The sequence below is a fragment of the Perca flavescens genome, chromosome 24 (assembly GCF_004354835.1).
Source record: "Perca flavescens isolate YP-PL-M2 chromosome 24, PFLA_1.0, whole genome shotgun sequence".
NCBI lineage: Eukaryota > Metazoa > Chordata > Actinopteri > Perciformes > Percidae > Perca > Perca flavescens.
Genome location: NC_041354.1, coordinates 3,356,950 through 3,383,953, shown reverse-complemented (window position 1 = coordinate 3,383,953; position 27,004 = coordinate 3,356,950). Strand labels below are relative to the sequence as shown.

The 27,004-nt window shown below is 40.1% G+C and overlaps 1 protein-coding gene across 4 annotated transcripts in view; it reads left to right on the top strand.

Annotated features, from left to right (window-relative positions):
• The window catches only part of crfa4 (cytokine receptor family, class I receptor 4), a 49,454-nt gene that overhangs the window by 16,135 nt on the left and 6,315 nt on the right, over positions 1 to 27,004 (top strand). For 2 of the 4 annotated variants that reach the window (XM_028572067.1, XM_028572066.1), the window contains 9 exons: positions 5,999 to 6,096; positions 9,960 to 10,069; positions 13,786 to 13,924; positions 16,140 to 16,309; positions 17,989 to 18,167; positions 19,171 to 19,324; positions 19,589 to 19,676; positions 20,702 to 20,771; positions 21,550 to 22,884. In XM_028572067.1, the coding sequence (XP_028427868.1) occupies positions 6,089 to 6,096; positions 9,960 to 10,069; positions 13,786 to 13,924; positions 16,140 to 16,309; positions 17,989 to 18,167; positions 19,171 to 19,324; positions 19,589 to 19,676; positions 20,702 to 20,771; positions 21,550 to 22,191 (1,560 nt within the window). In that variant the 5' untranslated portion in view covers positions 5,999 to 6,088 and the 3' untranslated portion in view covers positions 22,192 to 22,884. Of the gene's footprint in view, positions 1 to 5,774; positions 5,854 to 5,998; positions 6,097 to 9,959; positions 10,070 to 13,785; positions 13,925 to 16,139; positions 16,310 to 17,988; positions 18,168 to 19,170; positions 19,325 to 19,588; positions 19,677 to 20,701; positions 20,772 to 21,549; positions 22,885 to 27,004 lie in introns of those variants that run through there. The other 2 variants (XM_028572069.1, XM_028572068.1) reach the window with 2 other exon arrangements.

The window sequence follows — 27,004 nt, the reverse complement described above, 5'->3', positions numbered from 1 at the left end:
TTAAGGTCAACTTTGACCATTCAGGCTGATACAAACCTTAAATTCAATATAAATCTTACTAATTGGCACCAGTCTGTTGCTAGTTACATGAACACTGGCTGTTTTTAGAAAGATAAATGATGTTTTTTTTGCAGTCACTGGACTGAATAACGAGGCGTTTTAAAAATAAAATAAAGGCACGTGAAATTGGACCCACATTGACCCGGAAACCGCTCGCTTCCAAGTTGCTGGACAGACGGGCACAAAGAGAGGGTACTCACCTATGAGTTTACTTGTCTGCTGAAGTAGAAGTTGTGTCGGAGTGATTAGATGACCTACAGAAAATTGTTAGTCGCAGCTTATCTAAAAGCATTGACATGATCAGCTGTGATTATTTTTAACTGGCTGCAGATGTTTGTGATGACAAACTTATGAAATCGGGAAATTATACATTTAGTTCTTATGGCTCATCATAGGATATCGTATGGGTGCATAGACGCAGTATCGGAGGTTTTCTGGTATCTGTATTGGAACAACTGTAGTTTAATAATAAACATCTTTAGGATTATAACTTCAAAATATCAATCTCAGTTAAATGAACCCTGTCGTCCCTGTGCTGATGTTTGTCTGTGTCAGAGTGTTTGTGATATAGTAGCTGTCTGTTAATTACTAACAGTCAGGATTATATAACGCTGCAGTGTTTATGCCAAACACAAAGCTCGGCTGGCGTCAGCATGCATGTGATTAGGTGCATGTGACTCCCTGTGGATCGAATGCTGCTGTCTGTTCAGATCTGTGTTTCCTGTCTGAGTGTTGTGTGTGTGTGTGTGTGTGTGTGTGTGTGTGTGTGTGTGTGTGTGTGTGTGTGTGTGTGTGTGTGTGTGTGTGTGTGTGTGTTCACCACGGACTGGTATGAATTCTTCAGATAAGACGTATCAAGCTGGATCTGCACATAACAGTTGAAGTCGTGGCCACAAAGTCCAACGGTGTGTCCGACAGAAACGTCACTGTAACACAGTAACAATCACAACGTTTCAGAGAAACAAACTCAAATAGAATTAATCCTGACTTTCATGAAGAATAACTCTTTACAACTCTTTTCCACAACTTCAAGTTAGACTTGACTTACGTAGCTCATTAAAGGACGCTGAAGTTTTAGTAGACAAGCTTTACAATGCAGATGTTGAGTGTAGTGCTGCAACTAATAACGTTTATTTCCATCGTCGAGAGAAATAAAAAGCACTCCAGCATTGACAGAGTTTCTGATAAGGCAGGAAATGTACCGTTCAGTTGCCTAATCTTTTTTTTTCATCACATTTCAAAGTTTTAGTCTTGTCTGAAATGTTTTTTGTGTAGCTGTCAGTCCGACGGTGAATGCAGCAATTAATTCAACTGAATGTCATCGAGATCCATAAACTCGGTCTCCCTTTATAATTGAGTGTGTTTCACTTAAGCCTCTCCTTCGTCGGGACTTAGAGTCTTTGTTAAAGGTCAGAGCTGCGCCTGTGGGGACAGCAGAGTGACAGAGCAACAACAGCTCCGCTCTCTTTAATTAAACCTTATCTCTTAATTTAAATTGCTTTTTTAATGCCTGCTCAATCAGAGCAACCAGTCCTCCAAACCATACAACAATATAGGTTTCTGTATTATTCCCATTACTCACATAACCTAACCAAAGTCCAGCTGATAGCAGGAATGGCATTAGCTCTGCATGTATTTGTTCATAAACTAAAGTATTGGACTTGGCTTTACAGCAAAGTGGGAAACCACAAAACCTACAAAACCATGCAAATTAAAACAAGTGCACACACTTGTGTGATTAAACTGAGCAATGAAATGAGCAATAAGAGGCAGCAAATATTTAAACGGCTATTCCAAGAACAGCAGAATATGTGAAAGATCAAAATAAAACGAAGGGAAAGAAAAGGAAGAATAAAACATACTATCATAATAAAACGAACAAAGATTGACAATTATGAATAGGTTTTCAATTGTCGTTAAAAAATGTGTACGGAGTTTGCATCTTTTTAAAGAAGCCTCCGAAAAAAAAAGGAATATAATGGTATCAAGTGCCCTTCAAAATAAAAGTCCATGCTTCATTCACAAATGAATAAACAAAGGTTTATATAACATGGTGTATGCAAAGGTGTTTGCATAGTTCATAAGTCTGGCCTGAGTAGAAAGAATTGATCTTAAATGTTCTTCAGACATAGTAATACGTTTATTTAATACAGCACCTTTTACAAAGTCACAAAATGCTTCACAAGAGAAAAACAAGTAAAAAAAATAGACCCAAAAACAGTCAAATGAAGAAGCAAAAAGAAGAATAAAATGTCAATGGAAAAAAAATAATAAACAAAATTACAAACGTCAGACAAAAGTTGGTTTATCCTTCAGCTGCTTTTTAGAAAGCGTGAACAGAGACCACAGATCGTATGTTCCCCGGTGTCGGAGAGACACGGTCACCTTTAGGTTTTTCTAATCCCTCAGAAGACCTACTACCTACCTACTGCTTTCAGCAGGTCTGGAGCTCAGTTGAGGGAAGAAATGTGTTAAATACTCTCATAATGGCTTTAATTATCCTCAACATCTGGAAAATAACGACGTAATCTGTTAAAAGCGGTGCCAATTAGCTGGCCTTTCTCCTGCGGGTCGATAAAGCGGTTGCTCGATGGTTAATTGTGTCCTGTTTGAAGGATTGGATAGATTTTGTGTGGACGTCCTGTTGTGGGCCAGCGTGTCGGCCTGCAGCATCGCTTCACTCCCACCGTATAGATTTACCTGTCAGGACTCAAACAGCGGGATGGGAATTGATCAGCCGCTGTAACGGGGGAGCAGCTGGTCGTCTCAGCAACGGGTGAAGCGCTGTGTTGGGATTGAGGGTGAGGAACAGATAGCGAGGCATGCTGCTTTCATGTATCAGATGAACCTTTTGAGAAATGTGTAGGGAAATCAGTGTGACAGGTGTTTATTGGAGCTGCTGTGTTTGTGATGGCATTTGGTTCCTGCCTTATTATCATGCTCTACAGGTTGTTGTCTCCTTTGTTGGGTTTTAACTTGCTCCTTCTGTAACAGAAAATGTGCACATATTTCACTAACACTGGAAGGAATAAAAAGAAAATGTAGCTGGGTGTAGGGCTTGCAACTGTCAAATCGATTAATTGATTATGAAAATAGTCTGTGATTAATAGTTGACAACTCTAGTTTGCAGTGTTTGTTTTTTTTACAGCTGCTACTTGTACAGAATAATCTTTGAGAAAGGAAATAATTATTGAATATTTTTCTAACTAAATGGCGTTGAAGTCAAAAAATAAAATGAAATTTTATCGTTAAATGATTCACACTGAGCCTGTACGCATCCAATTAATGACTAGAGGTATTTTTAATCCTAAGTGTAGAGAATTTTGATTTAATGAACCCTTATGCGTCACAGCTTGATTTGATTATTGTTTATGGATTTACAGCGATCATGCAGCTGGGCAGGGTTGGATGAGGCAAAACTGGATTAGATTAACTGTGACTGCTGCTGGAATGATGAATTAGGTCCTTTTTTCATGACTCCATGAGGGAGGTTTATCAAATTTGGAAATTAAGCTGTTACTTAAGTATCAACATGTCCGGGAAAGTCTTAAAACTTAAAACTCCAACCTGGTATATTCTTCTTATGTTGTGTTCTTTAAATTAAATAGAGTCACTTAAGCCCAGTTCAGACCAAAGATTTGCGACAAGAAGAAACCGTTGCAGGGAACACCAGCTGATGGCATTGACTGTGACTCAGCTGGTCGAGTCTCCAGATGTTTTAAAACAAATGGGACGTCATCGGTTTCAACAGCCAATAGAGAAGTCAGCTGCTCAGATCAGCTACAAACTATAGAAACAAAATAATCCATAATCCATTTTATTTCTACGTTACAAAGTGTTGGGCAAGTTACTCAGGAAGTGTAATATGCAATTCTTTACTTGTTACTCCTTAAAAAGTAATATTACTTCATGAAGTGACATCAGGACTAATAATGCTCATACTTTAGGATTTAATTGGGTAGAAATTCTTAAAAACTTTTATCTTTTTTTAATCTAGCACCATCAGCTGTGCTTTTGTTACTGCCGTTTGTAGAGTGTAGTGAGCATTTACTCATCCATTATTCCCTGTATAATAGACGTCTATCATTTTGCATCGTTACTACCAGCTGCAACATCGAGACTGAAACATGTCTATCTGAAGGATTTTTTTTTAACTGGTTTATGACTTTTCCCATGAGCCTCAGCTGGACTTTGTGTTTTCTGATAATAAGCAACATGCTAACACACTAAGTCTCAAGTCAGGATTGAATTATACCGGCTGTTTTCCTTGACCTTTATAAACCGTAAAACCCTTAAGTCTTGTAACAGGCTCATATTTCTGATAATGTAGACGAGGTTGTGCCCTGGAGTTTTGTCTTTCCTTCAGTCTGTAACCATTTGTGTGTACTCTTTGTTACACAATGTTCTTGGACTAATCGTTGATATTATTGCAGCTCAAGGACTTTGAGACGTGATAAAGAAGTTGCTTTGATAGCTTTAACCTAAAATAAATCTGCGATCCGAAAACGCACACAGTCATCGGCGTATCTTTGAGAGCCATCAGAAATTAGTTTTCCCACATGCACTGTGTGTTTACAGGACAATAACACAATCTCTGTAATCATAAGAGTCGTAGTAGGCATCCTTGCTCTTCTCGTTCCACTGAAGCAGCTGTTGTTCTTTAAATCTCTGGTTTGTCTTTTGCTGAGGCTTCCCAGCTATTTGTGTCAGTGTTGGTTGTTTTCAGGTCACGTTGACATACAGTACATCTTTGTAGTGTAGAAGTGGCCACCCTGATGGCCTTTTTCCCTAAAGCGAGCTTTCCATAAAAAGGTATTTGGGGTTTCTTCCATCCTTGAGGAGTATGGACATGGATGGGATCTTTGCTCGGGACAGAGCACCCCTGTTGGGCACCTCGTCTTTCCAGGAGATGCAGAGTATTCGGTAGGGTTGGGTACCAAAACCCGGTGCCAATATGACACCAGTTCCTAAACAACCGGTACCTAGGAATTAAGAATCTAAAATATAAGACATGTTTTTAGTTATTTCACACTTTTTTGTTAAGTACATAATTCCATATGTGTTCATTCATAGTTTTGATGCCTTCAGTGAGAATCTACAATGTAAATAGTCATGAAAATAAAGGAAACGCAATGAATGAGAAGGTGTGTCCAAACTTTTGGCCTGTATTGTATTTCGGCCTCATTCCAGGGCCCCTAAATGGCTGCGCTAGCCTCTGGTTCTCCGTAACGGACGTTACAGTCAACAGAAACATCGCTGCGTGACGTTAACATTACACATGGCAGCCGGTGTCGTTAATCGTTTTAGCATCGTTTTAGGTATCCAAAAAACCCAAACAATATCCAACCCTAGTATTGGGCGTTGGCAGCAGATATGAAAGGCATGAAGTCTCCTTTCCTGGGGAGCCTTGAGTGTCCATGTCTCGCTGGCATACATCGTTCTAATCAATCTGGATGTTATGGAAGTTATGCTTCAGATAATGAGCTCCACTGGCACATTAAAGTCAACTTTAAAAGTGTAAATCATGCTCTTTATTTACAGCATCATAGGGCTTTCTTTGTGTCTGTGCAGCATGAATTAACAGCAGTGGACATTCTTCACTTTCCGTAGTCCCTGTGGGGGGTTTCAGGCCGTGCAGTGGGACCAGAACTAAAGACCAGTCGGGACATTCAGAGAGGCTTTCCCCTGTTCTGAGGATTCACATGCGTGAGGCCCGGACAGCTCGAGGCTTTACCCTCTGCTTGGCTCTATTTCTGTGAGACAGGAAGTTGTGAACTGGCTAAAACCCCGGAGGTGAAGTGAGAAGGGAATCAAATCGACGCGTGACTGTTTGATGATGCGCTCATAGCTGACATGAGGAATGAAACAAAACGTATTAGAAATCTAAAGTATTATGAGTCTCATCAGGTCTGATATGGTCCTTTAATTCTACCTGCAGGTCTGTTTATCACCGGAGTGCATCCAGGGTGGCTCTTTCAGCTCTGATCCTACGGTGCGTCATCACAGGAGTGTGAACTGTGAACGACTGATGCTAAGGTCAGTTAAGCTCTCTGTTTGGGGCAGTTCAGGACCAACACATCTTCGTCTTTTATCTGACTTTTGATTTACATTGGCGGCCTTATTTGATGTCCCTTTTTTTAATCTTTTGTTGAGAAGCTCTTTGCAGAGTCTGTTTGAGAGAAGCCCCAGAAAGTATTTACAGATTTAGATTTATTGCCCCAGAGGGATATTGTTCAGTTCTGCTTTTGCATAAAGGACTAAACCCCTGCTTTCCTTTTTAGTGTCCTGTATCTTGGACCAGATGGTAGTGGTGTGAAGTATTGATTGAGGAGTGCTAGAGGTGTGATGCCTCTGAGGTTTTAATGGCTGAGAGATTGGGTATAAGGAGTTGGGGGAACAGGACAGCAGGATGGGTTGGATTATGTTTTTCTTCTCGTAAAGCAACAGCACAGGCTGTTATGAACCATTCGTACATATAGCTATGAAACATAATGCAGTGCAATTGGTGTGATGTCCGGATGTTTAGGCATTCTGTTATAAAAAAGAAAGAGAGAGCACATAGCTGCTGTGAATGGAGCATGTCCCCAGACCTCCCCGTAGGTTTGAACTAAGCCCTAAATGTTTACAACGTCTGGCTCCACCCCTAGGAATGAGGCTTGTGCCCATGCACCCAGTTTTTTTTAATAATGATGGACCTTTTATACAACAGAACCATTATGCTGGACTTCTACTGAAACATGGAGTGATAATAAACCCAGCCTCAGCTCTGTGGCTGTTAAATCCTTTAATGGCATGCATTTTTGTTGATGTAAAATCTAAAGTAATGAATACTTTGCTTCTGTATGACAGATGGAAGGAGGGCAGATGTTGAAGGATTAGAAACAATGAGCTAAAGTTTTTTTTTTTATTATTATTGCACTTTTCATTGATGTTATCGTGCCCTGAGGCCTGCGGCGTCAGGATCAGCTGAGAACTCCAGATAGAAAACCCAACAAGGCGTTTTTTTTTTAATCCTCCTCTCCGGCAAGATCAAGGCAGGGATTATTCGCTGTGACTGTTGTTAGTGCTCGAGGATCGGCTGCTGTTTGCATGTCAGTGCTGCTGTCCTGTACCGTCATAAGAGCAGACTTTAAACCTCTAAGCTCCCTTATGACTTCATTACTGTCGCTTCAATCTTGATGTCGGTCGTTTACATAAGGAGGATATTTTATTGTTTTATGTCTGGCGTTCCTGACCTAAATCTTTTTTGTTTCTCCGTTAAAACGGCAAAATATACTCGCTTACAAGTAAAGTATCTAAAGTAAAAGCAGAGTAAAATTTGTTTGACCATGACAAAGTTCTTCCCGGTACTTTTTCACAGCTGGAAACTACATTTAGACACTGCCTCGCCAGGTCTTAATTCCTGTGGTGGAAAAGAGATATTTATAGTTGCTTTAGCAGACTCCTGGCAGGTAGGTTTCTGGCAGGTGAGCTGGCCCTGATAGTGGCCCGGAGACAGAGACTTCTTGGAAGGCGGGAAGTAAATTTAGTCACCGCTTTAGTCACAATGAAGTTTTATAACTTTCCGCTTACTAGAAAGGGTTCCTGGGTTTTTCCTAGAAAAGCTGTTTTGGTGAAGTTATGAAACAATTAAATAATCATGCTGTTTTGATTGAATTGAACTGACGTTTCCTCCAGTCTGATTTAGTTTTTGTCATTGATTTCAGACCACAAACTTGGATGTTCTAGAAAAGCTTGTAAGGTGACATTATTTTCTTCTGGATGACAGTCGACAGGAATCTGATATTAGAAAACTTAAAACAGCAAATTGTTTCTTCCAAGGAGGAATTCCTGGTGTTAAACCAGACGGGGAAACTTGAGATATGAGATTACTAAAACAAATAGTTACTGTATAGAACCAGTTTTATGATCCTTTATCAGCGAGTATTCACATTGTCACCATGACCTTAACATGCCACACGTGTTCAGTGGTCTCTCGGTTCACTGGACTAAGCTGATTAGAGTAATAAGCTTTCAGCAGAACCTTAAACCCCAAAGGTCTCTGTCACGGTGTACTATTTTTGTACAAGGAATCAATACAAACATCTAGACAGGAAGTCACAAACAATATCAGACTGAATAAGATGTTCTTTATGAAAAACGTGTTCATTCAGGTGAATTAGCTCTCCAACTAACGTTAGCAAAACATACGACGTTGACATTTGAAAGCATCAAACGTGCATTTTAGATGGAGATGAGAGTATATCCAGTTGTTCCTCGTCCCCGTTTCCTCAGCAACGTTAAACTGTACTGTACCCGAATTGGCCCTCAGGTATGAAATATATATATTTAATTTATAACTTTACAATGTGGTTGTACGCCAGTAGCCGACATTACATTACGCCCCCCTTCCATTTAGCGCGCCCGTGTTATTCCTTTTACTGTTGGCCTACTATTTTCTTTTCACTTGTCCCCCTGTACCTATGTAAACCGTCCGTGGGTTTCTAAGTTATTAGGTTGGTTGCTACAACAATCTCTTTATGCAACACTTGAAATGCAATGAAGCATCAGTAACATATTCTCTTATTGTAAATGATTTTCTGTCTGAGCAAAACATTCATCACGACTACATGACCTCCTGGTAACGCTAACTCAGTAATACAGTGGGCAATACAGCACCGTAAAGAAAAGAGTGGTCCAAAGTGGCCGCCAGAATCAACACAGACTGAAAGTTACATATTAAGTACTTTAAGTACTGTTAGAGGGAGATATTGGACTTGTTCTCCTCTGCATTCATCTGGCGGCTGGAGTTACTTTGCAGATGAACAATTCTAACAAATCAGCTGCAGTGGTTTTGTGTTGAACCAGCTTTAAAACTGATTATTTTCTTCCTAAAGAACTACTGTGAGGTGGATTCAATTTATGCCGATGTGAAGAGTGGTTCATGTGGATTTTGAAAAGTGACTGATAAATATTTAAAGAAAGTTTAAAGTTTAAATTGAGCCCCCAATTCTTAACCAATCTGCCAGGGAAACATTGAGCTGTATATCACTTTTGTTTCTTTCTTTACGTTCTGCATGAAAATCTCCCAATCTAGAGATTCAAGTACTTTTACATTGCATACTTGAGTACATTTACTTATAATATCTAAATAGCTTTTGAATTGCCATGATAACAGACTTATTCTATGCATCTTTTTAGAAAATCTGTTGAAGTCAAAGCCTTTATCAAAGGTTTCAAATAGGAGCATGACAAAAAGGACATTTATACTAAAGCTTAAATCATGGCATACTTTGAATGTAAGTGCAAAAGTCAAGTTTGTAATTTAATTTTCAAGTTTAGGTTGTCTAACGATTTGAGAATGCAAAGTGAATTTCTTTATCAGTATGGCAGCTTTGTCCGTGTGTCATCCGTTAAATTCAATCAGGAAAATTTAAAGTGGATAATCTAATATACCCTGAACAAAAAAAATAAGCATCGAATCTGCTTGTTTTAATTAAGTCACACATCATGTGCACGCAAATTGAAAATCTGATTTCATGTTAATATTGGCAGCCTTTGTGGTATCACAGATTTTAGGACAGTTTTCTTCTGCTACAACTGTGGGAATCAAGCGGGAGGAAGTCCCACAAGTTAACTTTAATCAGTCTTTCTATTCTCTTCTCTGTTTCATAGAAAATGGGGTGTAATTTTTAGGAATGTATGCACTTTTAAGGGGAAGTTTGTTGTTGGACTGATTTGATGAAGCGGGATGGGTCTCATGACGAAGGAAGTGTCGCTGCTGCTCAGTGTTTGGACTCAAAGAGCTTCTGCTGCCCTTTAAAATCCAAACCTGCAGTTGGGTCATGTTCCTACCATAGTAGCTGTGGGATCTTCCTGGGCCTAAGCTGGTGTGTTTAAGTTGTTGTCTGTGTTGACAGGTGGACAGAAGGCGGCAGGATGCTGTGGCTGCTGCTCTCTCTGCTTCCTCCGTTGGGCAGCAGCAGAATCGTCGCCCAGAACGCCTCTTACAGAGAGCAACAGAGCCACGGTGAGTCAAAGACCAAAATGTTGGTGTATTTTCCTTTTATTGTAGTCAAACCAGACTTCATGTATATGTGTATGTATATATTTAGTTTCCGCTCAGCTGGACGTGTCAGCGGGGAGATATCGATGAGCTCACAGCATCACTCATGACCTTTTAGACTTTCTCTTCATTTACAACCAGTTTAGAGCTGCACAGTGTTGAGTCTGAACCCAACATCAGTTGTTGTAAATAAGCATTTTATCTGTCAGCACACACTGTATCCATCTGTCACACGTCATGTTTCGACTGGGTCTCACTGAGATTTGTCTGATGTTGTTCCACATGAAAAGTTTGATTACCTCAGCCTGTTTCTGTTCAGTCACAGTTTCATATCCACGCCTGTCTGTCTGTCTGTCTGTCTGTCTGTCTGTCTGTCTGTCTGTCTGTCTGTCTACAGCCATTAGCTTGTTTCATAAATGTTCATCCTCTAAACTGCCGCAACTACTTTGTGGTCGTTTTGTGTTTCCTTGCGGCCCCATAACCCCTCGGACCCCTGGAAAACTATCCACATTTGGCGCCTCAAAGTAACCTTGAACACAAAAATGACAAAATATTCATGATGGATTATCTGTTTAAAGTGAGTTTGTCTTTACAATTAGATTTTCATGACATGAAACAGAATAAATGACGAAAGTTAGTCTTAAAATATTAAGAAAAATGTTCATAGTGAAGAAAAGTTGCCCCCTGTCACATTATGTCCACATGGCGCCTCAATGCTTTTAAACCCAGACTTTAAAAATAACCCAGATGTTACAGACGGCGTTCAGCATCACTGTGAATCGGGCCAATCAGATTTGCTGCAGGTTTGAATTTGCCCAGCTTTACTGGAGCCCAGCATGCGTCCTTTTTTTATTTTCTTTAATTCTGAGAAGTGCAGGTTGTTGATTAGAAAGTCCCTCGCTGAGCTCCTTACAGCACACACAACAGGTCTTTGTTTCCCTGCTGCCGTCAGACTGCAGATCCATGCATTCTCTCATGGATTACTGTTCGCCTCCCGCTGCTCCGACCCGTAGAGGGCACATGATGTCTCGCTGCTTTAATGTACTCTCAAGGACTTTTCTTTCACAGGATGGTGAGGACACAAAGTCTTTGTATTTCCATCTGAGGGAAAAACTCACAAATACACAACTCATATAGAAGCGGACGTTTTGACAAAACACTCTTAACTTCCAGGTCCACTCGAGTACAGCTCGTTCTGGACCTTTCACCTGTATCACACAGTCTTCGTCAGAGGATGGAGTTCACTCGCTCAAGTCCAGAAGTGATAAAAATTAACTTCCACATTCTCATGACAACCGAGCAAACTCCCTAACCACATGATACAGTTCAGAGCTCCGTAACGAGCTTGTGAGGATCGTTATTGTTGAGATTATTTTCTCAAATGTTGTTTACTAAATTGTTAATTAACTTTAAATTTGTTTATTTTATCATAATTTTCCATTTGGAATTTGCAAAAATGTGTTCAGGAATGAAATGAAATGGGACAAACCAGAAAAAATTAATTCAGGACAATTCAGACGTTCAAAAAAAGATGAAAAACAAATAAAATCATAAATGTTTCAGTTTAATTTCATACGACTACAAAATGTCTCAGTTGAGACATGAAATGTTGCGAGGTCAGTCACACTTCCACTTGATGAGTGTGTTAGTCAACAGCAGGCAGGACTGTTGGGACTTCCTGCGGCTTTCAGACGCCGATCAATTTTCCACTGCTGGTCTAAATCACCGTCATGGGACCGGCACAGATGATTAGGTGTGTGTGTGTGTGTGTGTGTGTGTGTGTGTGTGTGTGTGTGTGTGTGTGTGTGTGTGTGTGTGTGTGTGTGTGTGTGTGTGTGTGTGTGTGTGTGTGTGTGTGTGTGTGTGTGTGTGTGTGTGTGTGTGTGTGTGTGTGTGTGTAACAGAATTAGAAGATCGAGTTTGTAGAAGTGAGTGAGAGGAGAGAGGACTGTTGGACGATGGATTTTTCTTTCCTGTTTATTTATTTCCATTTGTCGTTTTTAATTCTCCCTCCAACAAATCACCGATGTCGTCAACACTGAAGCTGCGTTAGCCAGCGTGCGGTTAATGGTGCATTTTTTTTTTTTACGAACTGGAAGTTGCAAAAAGAGCGCCCCCGAGGTCGTATATATATGACTCGTCAAGTCGTCTGAACTCAGAGGACCCCGAGGTCACTTTCAAAGATGGCTACGTCTTGCATCACACGTAGTAAACATTGTGGTTTTCAACAATTTTAAGCACTTTTGTCTTTGTTGTAACCAAATGAAGAAGTGGTACACACAGCACTGTATACTGCTACCTATAGGTATGTCTCTCCAGTCTTATTAGGAGTTAAACATAGTGCTGTATACTGCTACCTATAGACATGTCTCTACAGTCTTATTAGGAGTTAAACATAGTGCTGTATACTGCTACCTATAGACATGTCTCTACAGTCTTATTAGGAGTTAAACATAGTGCTGTATACTGCTACCTATAGACATGTCTCTACAGTCTTATTAGGAGTTAAACATAGTGCTGTATACTGCTACCTATAGACATGTCTCTACAGTCTTATTAGGAGTTAAACATAGTGCTGTATACTGCTACCTATAGACATGTCTCTACAGTCTTATTAGGAGTTAAACATAGTGCTGTATACTGCTTAAACATGTCTCTACAGTCTTATTAGGAGTTAAACATAGTGCTGTATACTACTACCTATAGACATGTCTCTACAGTCTTATTAGGAGTTAAACATAGTGCTGTATACTGCTACCTATAGACATGTCTCTACAGTCTTATTAGGAGTTAAACATAGTGCTGTATACTGCTACCTATAGACATGTCTCTACAGTCTTATTAGGAGTTAAATACCGCCTGATTAGTTATTTTGGAGCTTGTGCAGCTGAAATTGGCTAGAGATGCTCGGTTGCTATATGACAACAATGGCTTTAAGCCGAGTCTTGAGCAGAAAGCAGAGCAGTAGCCTAACGTTAACGTTAATCAAAACCTAATTTTCATGTATCAAACTGTGAAATATATTTGTGTAATATGTCAATAACTGGGTGAATAGAATCCTAAATGTTACAAAAATCCATCTTTTCTCCGACTCGTAGTATTGTGTGACAAAAAGAACAAAACAACCCTGCGGTTATTTGTTTTTCGACACGGATGTGACGTCACACTCGAGCTACTAGTTGCGATTACAAGATGTTGTGAAGTGGGGTTGTATGAGCTCCTTCTCCATAGTCACTGTGTTAGCTCCAGTAGACGGAGGTCGGCACGCCCCCAGTTTGGAGAAGCAGGCAGGAGAACCGACACGGAAGCTAAGCAACGCCCTGCTGTGGACGGGGCCGCAGCTAAACGGGTTTTAGACACCCAAAAACATCTAGATCACTTTGAGCGTACGCTATATTTAGAATATCTTCAGCGCTTTACTTTGCTGCCAGACGGCCCTTTACGACGGGGAACTGAAGCTGTTATATCTGCTCTCTTCAGAGTCACCAGACTCCTTTTGTTCTATCCCCAGTATAGAGCCACAGAGAACCTGAATTACATCAACTGTACACCAAAGAGACGGACATTTATGTTGCGTTTTGCTTTTATTTCTTGAAGCTTATACGTTTTAAACTGAGAAATAAAATGTTTGTGTGCCGACTGACTCGACTTCGTGATTTATTTTTTCTTTCTTTTGGCAGAGGAGGTTGTCATGACAACGAGGCCTCACATCTACCACTGCCGCTCGCCCAACATGGAGGACTTCTCCTGCTGGTGGCATCCACTGGACAACCTGACAGAGGGAGAGCCGGTCACCTACGTCCTTACATACTCCAAAGAGTACGTACACAACACACACACAAACCAGGCTACATGTACTCATGATTAATGTGAATAAAAATCTTTGATGTTGCTCCAGGTTTGAGCAAGAACGCTGTAACCGGCAGCCACGAAACAAGCTGCAGTGTAACCCTATAGGACAGATGTTTACCATCAGTTTCCATCCACTAAAAGTGTTTGTTTTTGGTTCCCAGGCAACATGTTTGATAAGGAAGCCTGAGAGCTCAGATTTAATCAACACAGACCTTTCAAAAATAAATTGCCGCTGATTCAAGCGTCCCTGGAGAAATTGATTTAGGGTGTAGCTGTTATTAATCGCTTCCAGTTCATAATTCAGTTTGTCTAAAATAGAAACAATCAGCTCTGTAAGAACTTTTGTTGCCTGCTGTTCTCTAAAAAGATAAGGAAACAGGGATGCTCGAGATTGTGCAGTGACTTTAAGTATTTGATGTCAGTGACAACAACAAAAACAGATGATTCAACCCTGAAAAAAATATCTTTCCTATAAGTAAAAACCTTCAAAGAATGTCTGCACAATCTGCCATAAGGTCCATTTTGTATTTGTTCTGGAGCTTTTGATTGTATCGCGCATGGAGTTTGCTCACTGCATGTGTTTAAATATATGATTTCCTGAGGACTATAAAGGGTAACTTCGGCATTTTTCAACCTGGAACCAAGCTGCAATGTAACCACTCGAGGTAATTGTTCACCGTCAGTGTGTGACCACTAAAAGTTCTGTTTTTGCTGCTGACAGGCTCAGATTATTATTCTAAGTGTCTGGCAACATTATGGAAAGTTGTTGAAGCAGGAAGGAGCAACCACAAACTGTTAACACAAAGTTTATTAAGTTTAGAATATGTTTCTTTGCTGCAGCAATATTGCAATTCATTTGAATTAAGAACTCAGATCTAAAGTTTCTGGGTCATATAAATCCAGTTTGATTCGTCGCGCTCGCCCTCGGCGAGAAGCTTTTAACGCACTGCTCTGAACTGGTGAACGCAGCCTCACATGGACTCAGCACAGTGCCAGATGGCACACACAGCGAAGAAGCTGCTCCCAGTAATCAGGACAAATTGGATTGTGCATCTGACCCGACGAGGCTCGCAGCTCCATCGATTGTCATCTCGTTGTGCTGCAGCCACGCGTGTAAATCTGTGATGATGTGATAAGAAAAGGCCAAAATCAACTGGAATAAATAGCAATAAATAACTTAATAAATTAAATTAAAAAATAAATTAATGGCCTCGGTGTTGTTTCTGGGAATTTGTGAGATTACATTCAACAGATTAGATTAATAAATAATAGAGAATTTAGTATTTGTCACAGTATTTAGACCATAATGGAGTACTGAGATTCAAAAGATATAACTGCATATATATATATATATACATATATATATATATACATATATATATATATCTCAGACAGACAGACAGAGACACACACACACACACACAGTATACAGTTAAATTAGCCTCCGATCCTCTGGTCCCAGATCTGCTGTGTGTATCTGCACAAAGTACATAAAATAAATTTTTAAAGGCCTTTCAAAGTCAAAGTCAAAGTCCTGCTAAAAGCTTTAAGATGAAATGAGAAACTTCTTTAGCTGTGACCTAAAGGCTGGCAAGGAAGCTCATGTTTTTAGTGTTTCATTCAATGAATTCCACCTCTACGTGTATATGGGATTTAAAAGATTGATGTCTTAATGTACAACAAATAGACAAATGGAGATAATTGTTTTGCCTTGGGTGAATGCTAATGAATAGCTGAAGAAAACATAAAAGATTTGTTGAATGTATCTGGGAGAACTTGCCTGCAATTCAAAAAATCAAACATGTCTGAAAAGCATTTTCCTTTCCCATAGAACGCCTATAAACCTGCTGACTCAAAACAAGACACACGTGCATCAGGAGGCGCGGCACGTTCGTCCCAAAATGGATATCTGAGTCGACGTATCGCTCCAGTCTTATGTGCAATGCAAAGCTGAGTTTTAAAACAAGCTTTTGACAACAAAAACAATCCTTTAAGACGGTTTATTTTAAGGTAGAATATAAAAGAAAAATGGAAATTGAAAGAGGCAAATAAAGTGATTTATTTTTTATTTTTTTATCAACAAAAGAAATTGAAAATGGGGGGACAGAGATCTGCTGTCCAAACAGGAAACAGCCCTGAGCCGAGGTGACGTCATACATAAACTCTCCTCTGATGTTCACAGTAAGGGGCCCAAACACGAGTGTCCGGACTACGTGAGCGCCGGTGCCAACAGCTGCCACTTCGACAGCAGCTACACGTCCATTTGGAAGATCTACTGCTTGAGCGTGACCGCCGTCACCGCCCACAGGAACTACACTTCCCAGGAGCACTGCCTGGACGTGGCCGAGATAGGTAAGGACAGGTGGGGATGTCGACAGGCTCCATCTGATTCTCTCTTCTCTTCATGTACACACAAACATGTACATAACAGTAATACACATGTATAAATGTTGCATCAGGCACGGTGAGGAGGTGCTGTTCTAGCTCATAATTCATTATACATCATACTGTATGCTTCCACTTTATCTCAATACATTATAGCCAGCTGTCATATTGTGTGGAACTGGGAAACATTGTTTTTTTTAGCAGTGTTTATACACTTCTTTATTCTTAAATTCAACATTTAAGTTGAGTGTCATTACTTCATTTAGTGACGTTCATGGTGTGAATGCATGCGTTGAAAAGCACTTTAATCCTGCTCTCACTTGGGAGGAGATTCTGTATGAAAACAGCACGAATCCTCTGCCAGAGCTTAATCTCATTTATTAGAGACTGAGTGTGTGTTGTTATCCAGACGCTGCAGATTTACACTTCCGCTCAGATCCGCTTCCTGAGCTGCTTTGAGTTGCAACAGAGTTGGAGGTCTGCTGTGTGTCATATATATGTATGTATGTATGTATGTGTATATATATATATATATATATGCATGCAGCCTCGTGTGTGCATCCATGTGCTGTAGAAATCAGTTGTTGAGAGGAGGTCAGGGACGTGGTTCAGTCCTTCCCCCGCGCGGCTGCAGATAGAGAGATGGGCGGCCTCGCCGTTCCACAGGCTGCTGTAAGACTGAAAAGTCATTCCTCACGTGTTGATAGAAAATAACCGCATTGGATGATTGTTTTTTTCATTATCAGTCAATACTTAAGTCTATAAAAATTTTAGAAAATAGTGAGAAATGTCCAAAAAAAGGTTTTCTTGAAATGTTTAAATGCTCAAAAACAAACATTTTGAAACTATAATCATGTAAAACTGAGAAAAGAGCAGATAACGAATTAACTGTCAATAGTTGTTGATTTGTTTTCCCAAGATAGACTAAATGATTGGTTATCTAAGTCTAAAACGCAGCCTGGTACTCACTTTGAATGTGTGTGTTTGACACCACAATGATTATTCAAGCCTCATCTTTATACAGGATTCAAATATTTAAATTGGAATAAAACATTAAAATTGAAAAGTAAGAGTAGCCCTGAAGTAAGACATAAAGGAAAACACAGTTATATTGTATTTATTGAGGGTAATGCAAAGGTAAAATAAACCATAAGTTACCAACTTAGACCAATTTAAACGTGATGGTTTGAGGAGTAAGAACAACTTGACAAAAGAGAGCATTATATGGCATGATAGCATGAGCATGCAGCAGTTTAAAGTAAAAAGAAGCATATCTGTAAATATAAACATACATAACATGAATAATAAATGAACCCCAGAAGGTTAAACAAGTGAAGTAAACAAGGTTTTTCCCTGCTGCATGAATTATAGAGGACATCATCTAATTTTAACAACGCATCCTGCTCAGTTTTAAAGATTTAAAAGATTTACAACAACATGCCTTGTGAAGCAATTCATTCACTTCATGTATGAATAAGTAATGGTAAACATAATACACAAATACATTATACATAAATCATCTTCAGGGCCTGCACCAGAGAGGATTTCTGCGAGCATATGAGGAGTTTGTAAGCGTGCAGAAGCATTCAAAAACATCTTTTCAGCGTTTGCCGACAGGTCTCTGTGTGTGTCTGTGTGGTCCACAGTTCAGACCGAAGCTCCGGTGAATCTGACCTACGTGCTGACGGATGCCGGCGGGGATGAAATGGGCCACAACGCGCTGCTGTCCTGGACGTACCCGGTGCCCTCGCACCTGCAGTACGGCTGGATCACGCTGGTGTACGAGCTGCAGTACAGGCGGGTCACCGACAGCGACAACTGGAAGGTACTGACCCCAGTAATGATTTCATTTGTCTGATAAAGAAGGCAATAGGAAGAAAGATGAACTGATAATGGCTAAAAGTTGGTCTGTCGTTGAGCTGATAACAAAAGATATATTGAATTTAAGACAAATTTCATAGACGGGTACGTTGAGACCAGAAAAGTGATCCGGCGATTCACCACAGGGTTGTTCAGCTGTGGGAGTGTCACTTAAATCCCCCATTTGTGACATCCTGTTGTGTTCTTACCCCCACTTTATATGTCACAGTTACTGTTTTCCGTCAGGTGGTTTATAGATCTCTGTTTTCGACCGCACTTGAAGGCAGCTTCATTTCCCGGAGAAAGAAAAGAGACGGACGGACCGAGGAAACAGTCAGCTGTTCCACAAACTCCCGGGCAGTTCACAGCTTGTGTTTGGGGTTTTAAAAACTTGTCTTGTGGCAGAGGTAGAGGCAGTGATGTTTCCTGTTTCCTGTACGGGACTCTCACACCGCCTCAAAACACTCTGACAAGTCTGACCACCGGTCACATGACTGGCCACCGCAGCGGGACGTCGGGTTGCGTTTCTCCAAAAGTTGAATCTGGCTTAACTTTCCGCATTTAAGGTGTTATTATGAGTAAAAACACTCAAAATGTACTAAGGAAAGGTTTTGTTGCTTTGTCACAAGGTTACACTAGATTGTAATTTTTATTGATGTTATTTGGTTAATTCTAACTAGACTTTACCATTTAAAACCTCCCAAACTGGTTTTAAAATCCTTAAAAATGCCTTTATTACATCACTATCAATGCCGCTTTATGCCAAAGAAATGAAGGAATTTGATTTCCTAGTACATAATTGCTGTTTGTTGAGTGTTTTGTGTCCTCAGAAATGTAAAGACTAAAGAGTCCGATAAATTATAAATCTGATACTAATTCCACTTGTGATCAGACAGATTGATCAGTGATATACACAGTATGTGATAGGTGTGTGTGTGTGTGTGTGTGTGTGTGTGTGTGTGTGTGAGGTGAAGTATCCCGTGCGGGAGCCCCACGTGGAGCTGCTGGGCCTCCCCGTCGGAGACTACGTGGTGCGGGTTCGCTGCCGCTCACACAACTACGGCCTGTGGAGCGACTGGAGCTCCACGCTGCTGATGAGCATCCCCACCAGGCCGCCTGCAGGTACGCCGCCTGTTTCCATGACACCAAAGATGGCACCATGATAACGATTAATGCAGTTTTTTTGTTGTTGTTGTTATGAAAGTTTTTACAATGAAACGTAATGGTAACGTTTATGTTGAAGTAATCGGCAGATTCTGTGGAGTTTGTTATGGGGCTGTCACAACTCCTGGTGCTGATGTGTGTGTGTGTGTGTGTGTGTGTGTGTGTGTGTGTGTGTGTGTGTGTGTGTGTGTGTGTGTGTGTGTGTGTGGTTAAAACCTGCAGGGAAACTCCTGGTGCTGATCCTGGTGACAGGAGTCGGGGTCGTGGCTCTGCTGATTGTCACCTTTGGTATCGTTCCACAAAGCAAGAGGTGAGGAAGACTTTACATGCTTTTTATATTTAAGACGGTTTAAAAGGTGAATGGGGGACATATTTTAACTAACCTCACCATGAAACTTCATAAGTTGATTACTTACATTAAGACACATTTTATTTGTTATTAAGTTTTCTAAAATGTCTTGTTTAAATGTACAAATAAAGAGTAGAAGGCGACACACACCTCTCCTTTGTGAAGAAAATGAAGCTTTCTCTTTATAAATATGTCATACATTGCATACATCTTGATTCATTTTGTTAAAATATTAGAGTCAAAGGTTTTTACAGCGGGGGTTTTGGATATCTCTTTTTATCACTCCATACATCAGGAAATAAAAATAATTCTCTCTACATGTTTTTATGACTGACAAGTTGTATAAATCAGGCTGTGAATGATATTACATTACATTACATGTCAGTTAGCTGACACTTTTATCCAAAGCGACTTACAATTGCTATATATGTCAGAGGTTGCACGCCTCTGGAGCAACTAGGGGTTAAGTGTCTTGCTCAGGGACACATTGGTTGATGTATCGCAGTGGGAATCAAACCAGGGTCTCCCACACCAAAGGTATGAGTCATAGCCACTGCTCCATCACCACCCATATGTGAACACAGCCCTGTGTTGAAGGTTTCAGACTATAGAGAGGAATGAAAAAGGAAAGTTGGGTGTGTGTAGTAGTAGTACTGAAGTGGAGATTTTTGGCTCAGAGAGACAAAACCTTCCATCTATGGATTGGAAAATTCAGACATTTTATATTTCTAATATAAATATACAAATTAAATAAACACCAAAAAAAACTTCAAATGTGGCTATAAAGTTTTTCCACCTTCCTGAGAAGGTGTGAAAGTCGAAGCATGTCACTAAAAATGAGCTCCCGCTTGAGTAATAATACTACTAATACTATCTCTACTACTAATACTATCTCTACTACTAATACTATCTATACTACTAATACTATCTATACTACTACAACTACTACTACAATTATCTAATCTGAGGATACTTTGTCTCTTCAGAATAAAAGACTACTTCCTGCCGCCCATTCCAAAGCCTCGGATCCTCGGCATCGACCCACTGCTCCTGAAGGTCACACACACACAGACACACACACACACACACACACTTATTTTATTCCTTTGTCTCATTTCCATTCTTCACTCCCTTTAATTTCTCTCCATCTTTTCTTGTATAATACATCCTTTTCTTTCTCTTCTCCCCCATACATTTAGCTTTCTCTCTTTTCTTCTTTCCCTCCTCCTCTTCCCTCTTTCTTCTCCTACATTTTCTTCATTTTCTTTTGTTTTATTTTCTTCAACTCCTCTCCTTTCCCCTCCTTTCTCCTCGTAGCTATCACCCCCTTCTGCTTTCTCTTTCTCGCCTTTTATTCCTACTTTGTTTACTGTGTGATTGCTCTTTTCTCTCCCTTTTTGCTTACACTTTTTTTCTTATATTTTGTATTTTCCCTTCTTTGTATCCTGCTTTTGTTCATGTTTTTTTTACTTCCTTTCCCATCTCTTCATTTCTCTCCATACCTTTCACTGTTTTCAGTCTGTTCCGTCCTTCGGTCCTTCTTTCGCCTCCTTTTTCAACTCTTTCCTTTCTTTGCCTTTTTATTTGCTTTGTTCTTCTCTCTCCCTCACTTCTCTCCCTGTTTGATAACGCTTTCCTTCTTCAATCTTTCCTTTTCTCCACCTTTATTTACTTCCTTTGCCTTCTTTCTCTCAATATCTTTTACTGTTGTCTTTTTCCTCCCTCTTTCGGTCCTTCTTTCTCCCCCTTTTTCATCTGTCTTTCCTTCCTTTGCCTTTTTATTGCTCTGTCCTTCATTTATCTTTTCTCCTCTCTCCCTCTCTTCCGCCGCCAGAAGGGGAACTTGGATGAAGTGAACCGTCACTTCAGTAACTTCCACAGCTACAGACCCCCGAGCTACTCGGAGGAGGTCTGGGAACACGTCAGCGCCAGCGACGTCTATCTGGCCGTGCCGAAGGACTGTGGCGTCCCGGCCACGGACCGACAGAGGGACGCCCGGTTGGCGCTGCGCGGCAGCGTCACGCCCGTGGCGGCCCATTGCCAGCTCACAGCCCAACAGCTGAAGTTTTACGTTCATAGCCTGCCGCCCTACTGCTCCTCGCCGCGGCCGGAGATCGTGTCTCCGGGGACGGAGTACAGCGTGATGGGACACCCACGCCTCCCTGCTCCCGACGCTGCTCCCGACGCTGCTCCCGACGCCACCAGCCGCTCGCCGCAGAGCTTCTACACCTGCGTGCAGCTGATGAATGAAAGCGGCGAGGTGCACCTGGTGCCCTGCCTGACGCCGCCGGTGTACTGCCGCGAGTTCCCGCCTCTCCCCAGGTCCAAATCAGACGCACGGGAGAAGGAGGCCAAGAAGAAGAAGCAGCTGGCCGACAGCCAAGCCAGGACAGACGTGATGAAAGACGGAGGCGAGGCTGAGAGGGCCGAGGCCGCGGTCCCTCTGCTGCCCGTCGCCGTCGATAACAAAAGCTGAGCCACAAAACCGCTAATACTGTGAAACCTGTTGCCGTGGTCGCAGAGAGAGAAGAGCACCCGGGGGTCTTTAAAAACAGGAAGTGGTCCTGCAGGATAAGAATAATAGGATTAGAAGCGAGTTTAACACCTTCACATGAAATGATTTATGGGTAATGAAGTTTGTACACTTTAAAAAAGAAGAAAGAGTGACATACATTCAATTCCAAACCGTCACATTCAGCATTTGGAAGGTCAGGAAGACCGAGATTACATTAGTATTTTATTCAGCTGTCTTTTGTCTCCGTTTGTGTTTACATGCTTTAATATTCCAGATATTAGCCTTACCTCATCATATAGTTCTGTATCAGCGTCTTTGCACATTCTTTACTTTCCCTGCTGTGTTCAACTAACTCAAATATCATATTCCAGCTAGCTTCCACACCATTTTCACGTTCAGGACATATGGGCTTGTTTCGTTAATATGCACACGAAGGCACGTCCATGTGCCAACTCATTAGTTTGATTATCCTGAACATGAAAGGAATATGAATGTCTCACTCTGCCTCATGTTCTCTCTTTGGGAGCTTTAGAGTCCTGCACATGTTCAATCCAAAAAAACACAACTCAGTCAGGTCAGGAACACCGAAAAAGTTACACATCCTCAGGAAAACGCAAGCTGTGAATTTAAGCTGGATTTCTGTTCATCACGCTGGTTTTTACGGTGGCCGAGAAGGGTCAGAACAAATACAAAAGCTACAACACAAATACAAAAGCTACAACACAAATACAAAAGCGACAACACAAATACAAAAGCGACAACACAAACGCAAAAGCCACAACACAAATACATAAGCTACAACACAAATACAAAAGCCACAACACAAACGCAAAAGCGACAACACAAACGCAAAAGCCACAACACAAATACATAAGCCACAACACAAATACATAAGCCACAACACAAATACATAAGCGACAACGGAAGTAGCTAGCTATGTGACAACGGAAGTAGCTAAGTGACAACGGAAGTGAACGTGTTGTTGATAAACGGAGCCGGAGGATGAGCAGAAGGAGAAGTTCTTGTATGTTTGAGAAGTAAGTGAAACTTACTTCCCTTGCTAATTATGATTACTGTTGCTATGTGATTGTCACAAATAAGCAATGTTGTTCGATATATTTGTATTTTCACATGTATGTACTCTGCCATTTTAGGCTACGAAGCTACAGCTATCTAACGTTAGCTAGCTAACATTTAGCTAGATAGCTATAACTTCGTAACGTCTTTTAACGCTATGTTTAAAGTCTAGCTATAGTTTGTCACGTTTAGTGAAGCTGTTTAAACACATATACATAACATATGTGGTAATGGTTGCGGTAAACAGATGTTTAAAGTGAATGCTAATTGTGTTACCTTTTAATATGCTGCCTATTACAGTATTAGTAGCGTAATCTGTCATACATACACGGTTGGTGTGAATGAAATAAACCCAGAATTTTCACCATGACCTTGCTTCGTGTTTACTCCTGGAGGGAGATAATGAATCACTAACTATATGAGTCCGTGTATGCACCAGTACAAATGTATTAAGGGATCAACTTTGTGTAGAAGAGTATTTAGATTACCATCCCACAAGTTTGAGAACATGTGCCTTGGTTGTAGTCTAAAACTTTGCTTTCCTTGGTCTTTTAACAGGTTATGTTTTGTCCATTTTGTGGAGTGAACCTTCAACATGTTCTGTCATATTGTGGGAAATGTGGCAGAAACGTTCAGTTTTTATGGAGTCTTCAAGATGAAGGTATGCTATGTTTAGTTCTGACATGTAGTGTAATTAGATACTGGATTGCTTTGTTATTTGACAAATGAACATGAAGTTAACCACTTTTTGTAATTAAATGTAATTCAAATTGTAATTAATGTAATTGACTTTGAGTATCTTTTACTCTGTACTGTTTCTTCAATGCTAAGTAAAAGTTAAAACACGGTACATTAATGCAGTGCATCTAATAATCTTAAATATAATGTCCTCATTCCTACCCATCAGGTCCTGAAGCTACAATGGCAGATGAACTTATTCAGAAGTATTTCACAGAAGGCCATAGTTATGAAGTAATAATGGACTTACTGGCAACCAAGCACAACATTTCATTGAGTCTTAGCACTTTAAAAAGAAGACTACAGGATGCACGCCTGACCCGAGGACAAACTACACTCCGTTTGCAACTGTGCAGGCAGCTATATCTGAGGAACTTAAGGGATCAGGCCAGCTCTTAGGATACCGAGCAATGTGTCAGACTCTGAGACAGAAGTACTCTCTTATAGTCAGAAGAGATGATGTGATGCGCCTAATGGGAGAACTGGATCCGTCCGGAAAAGAAAATCGCTCTAGACGCAGATTCGTCCGGAGAGCATACCACTCAATGGGACCCAATGACGTCTGGCATGTTGATGGCTATGATAAAATGAAACCTTTTGGGATTGCAATTAGTGGCTGTATCGATGGATTTTCTAGAAAAATCATGTGGCTGAAATGTGGAAAGTCTAACAATGACCCTGGCATAATTGCTCAAAATTACATGCAGTGTGTAGCTGAGTTTGGAATTATTCCAATGCGTCTCCGCACAGACTGCGGCACAGAAAATGGACTGATGGCATCACTTCACTGTTCCCTGAGATCAGAGCATGCAGATGAGTTTGCAGGAGCCAAAAGCCACATGTACGGCACTTCAACATCCAACCAGCGCATTGAAAGCTGGTGGTCCTACTTTCGAAACAAAGGTTTTTGTCTCATACATTAAATTCTTCATTGATTTATGCTCTACTACATTTGTGTATTTACTGTATGTTTTACTGATCTAGGCAATACTCACTCCTGCTTGGTGGGTGCCTCATGTTGGCTGTTGTATTTCCTTAGTGTCAGCTTGAGACTATTTTCTTTCTACATTTTTCTAATATCTACGACATTATAGTGTGTTAATGTGTGTATTCTTAACTAGGAGTCAATTTTGGATGGATCTGTTCAGTGACTTGAGGGAGAGGCATCTCTTCAATGGCAGCTATCAACACATAAGTTTGGTGCGATACTGCTTCTTGGGTGTCCTGCAGAATGAACTGGATGAATACAAGCAATTGTGGAACACTCACACTATTCGTCCAGTTCGCCAATCTCAATGCCCATCTGGTAAACCAGAGGCTATGTACAATGTGCCTCACAGGTGAGTATTGCATCACCATGTTAAAAAATAAACCTAATCAGGTAACACTTTATTTGAACTATAGTTCATGGTGGATTCATGGATAGATAGTACAATAACATTGCACATCAAACATCTAGCTGTCACAAAAATACACACATGCTTCAAGCATTTTGGTCAAATATGTAGTTGTGACTTATTTTAACTCATGATCATGTTGACTTAGTATCTTTTTGTGTCTCTGCATCATTGTCCTATGAGAAGTACGTGACTAAAATAATGAACATAACTCAAATAAATTTGAAAGAAAACTGTTAGTGAGTGATTCTGGATTTTTTTTTTTTTTTTACATGCTCCTAGATTTAACGGAAGGAATTGTGGATTCCCAGCATCTACACAAACCCTGAGCCAGTTTGACAGCCTCATGCCAGCGCCAGCAACTCCTGGTGGAGAGGATGAACAGCAAACTCGCTTTGAAGAACTGCAGAGACAAAGTGGTTTGACATCTCCTCTACAATGGGAATCTGCTGTAGAGAACTACATCACCCTGAAGAACATGGCTGATCTTTAATGTACAGTTGCGGTAAACGTTTATGAACCCATGCTAAAGTTGACTAAAAAGAGGAATAAAAAATAATCTTTTGAAATTTATCTTAATTAAAAAAAATTGGGAAAAATCCAACCTTTAAGGACACCAATTTTCTTTGTGAATGGATATGTATTGTAAAGAAATGTTCTTCCTTAAAATGCAGGGGTCATAAGTACACTGGGGTAAAGTACAGGGTGTGTATACTACTGTATTTTAAGGAAGAACTTTAATTTATTTGTAATACATTATTCATGCAGAAAGAAAATTGGTGTCCTTAAAGGTTGGATTTTTCCCATTTTTTTTTTTTAAATTAAGAAATAAAGAAATTTACAAGATTTTTTATTCGTATTTATTCATATATATATATTCAACTTCAGCATGGTTTCATAAATGTGTAAGCACAACTGTAGCTTATTTCCAAAGGTGGGACCAAGTCAGTTTTGTAAAATGCAAGTAAGTCTTAAGTCTTTGCCGTTAAGTCCCTTGTCCAGACAGGCAAATCCAAAATCATACTTTTGTATTTTGAGTCATTAATATTGAAATCTTCAAATGTAGAAAACATATCAATACATAATAAATTGAATTTGCACAAATCATGAATGTCTTTTAAAAAAAGTTTTACCTCGTGCTACTAACCTTAACACTGTACAGATTTTCAAAATAAAAAGACTAAATTAAATTGCCTCTACTTCTGTAATTTTAAAATTAAGTTTTACATATTGCAATCCGTTCTTCATGCTTCTCTCCAACATATGCTATCTGGCCTGCAGTCTGTCAGATTGGCTAAAGTGGATCTGGGAAATGATGCGTTCATGAAGTATCTGGGAATAAATGGCATTAGTTGATTCACAAAAATTATTTTTTTATTTGTACAAATGGTAATATACAAATGGCAATATACAGTCTATAAACAAACCCTTTTTAAATGGCTTTAAATACAGTGTAAACAAGAGTCCACAATCTAATTTCTATTTATTTACTTATTTTATTTTTAATAGAAACAATGTTTATCATCAAAGCGGCTAAATGTACATAACATGCAAGAAATACA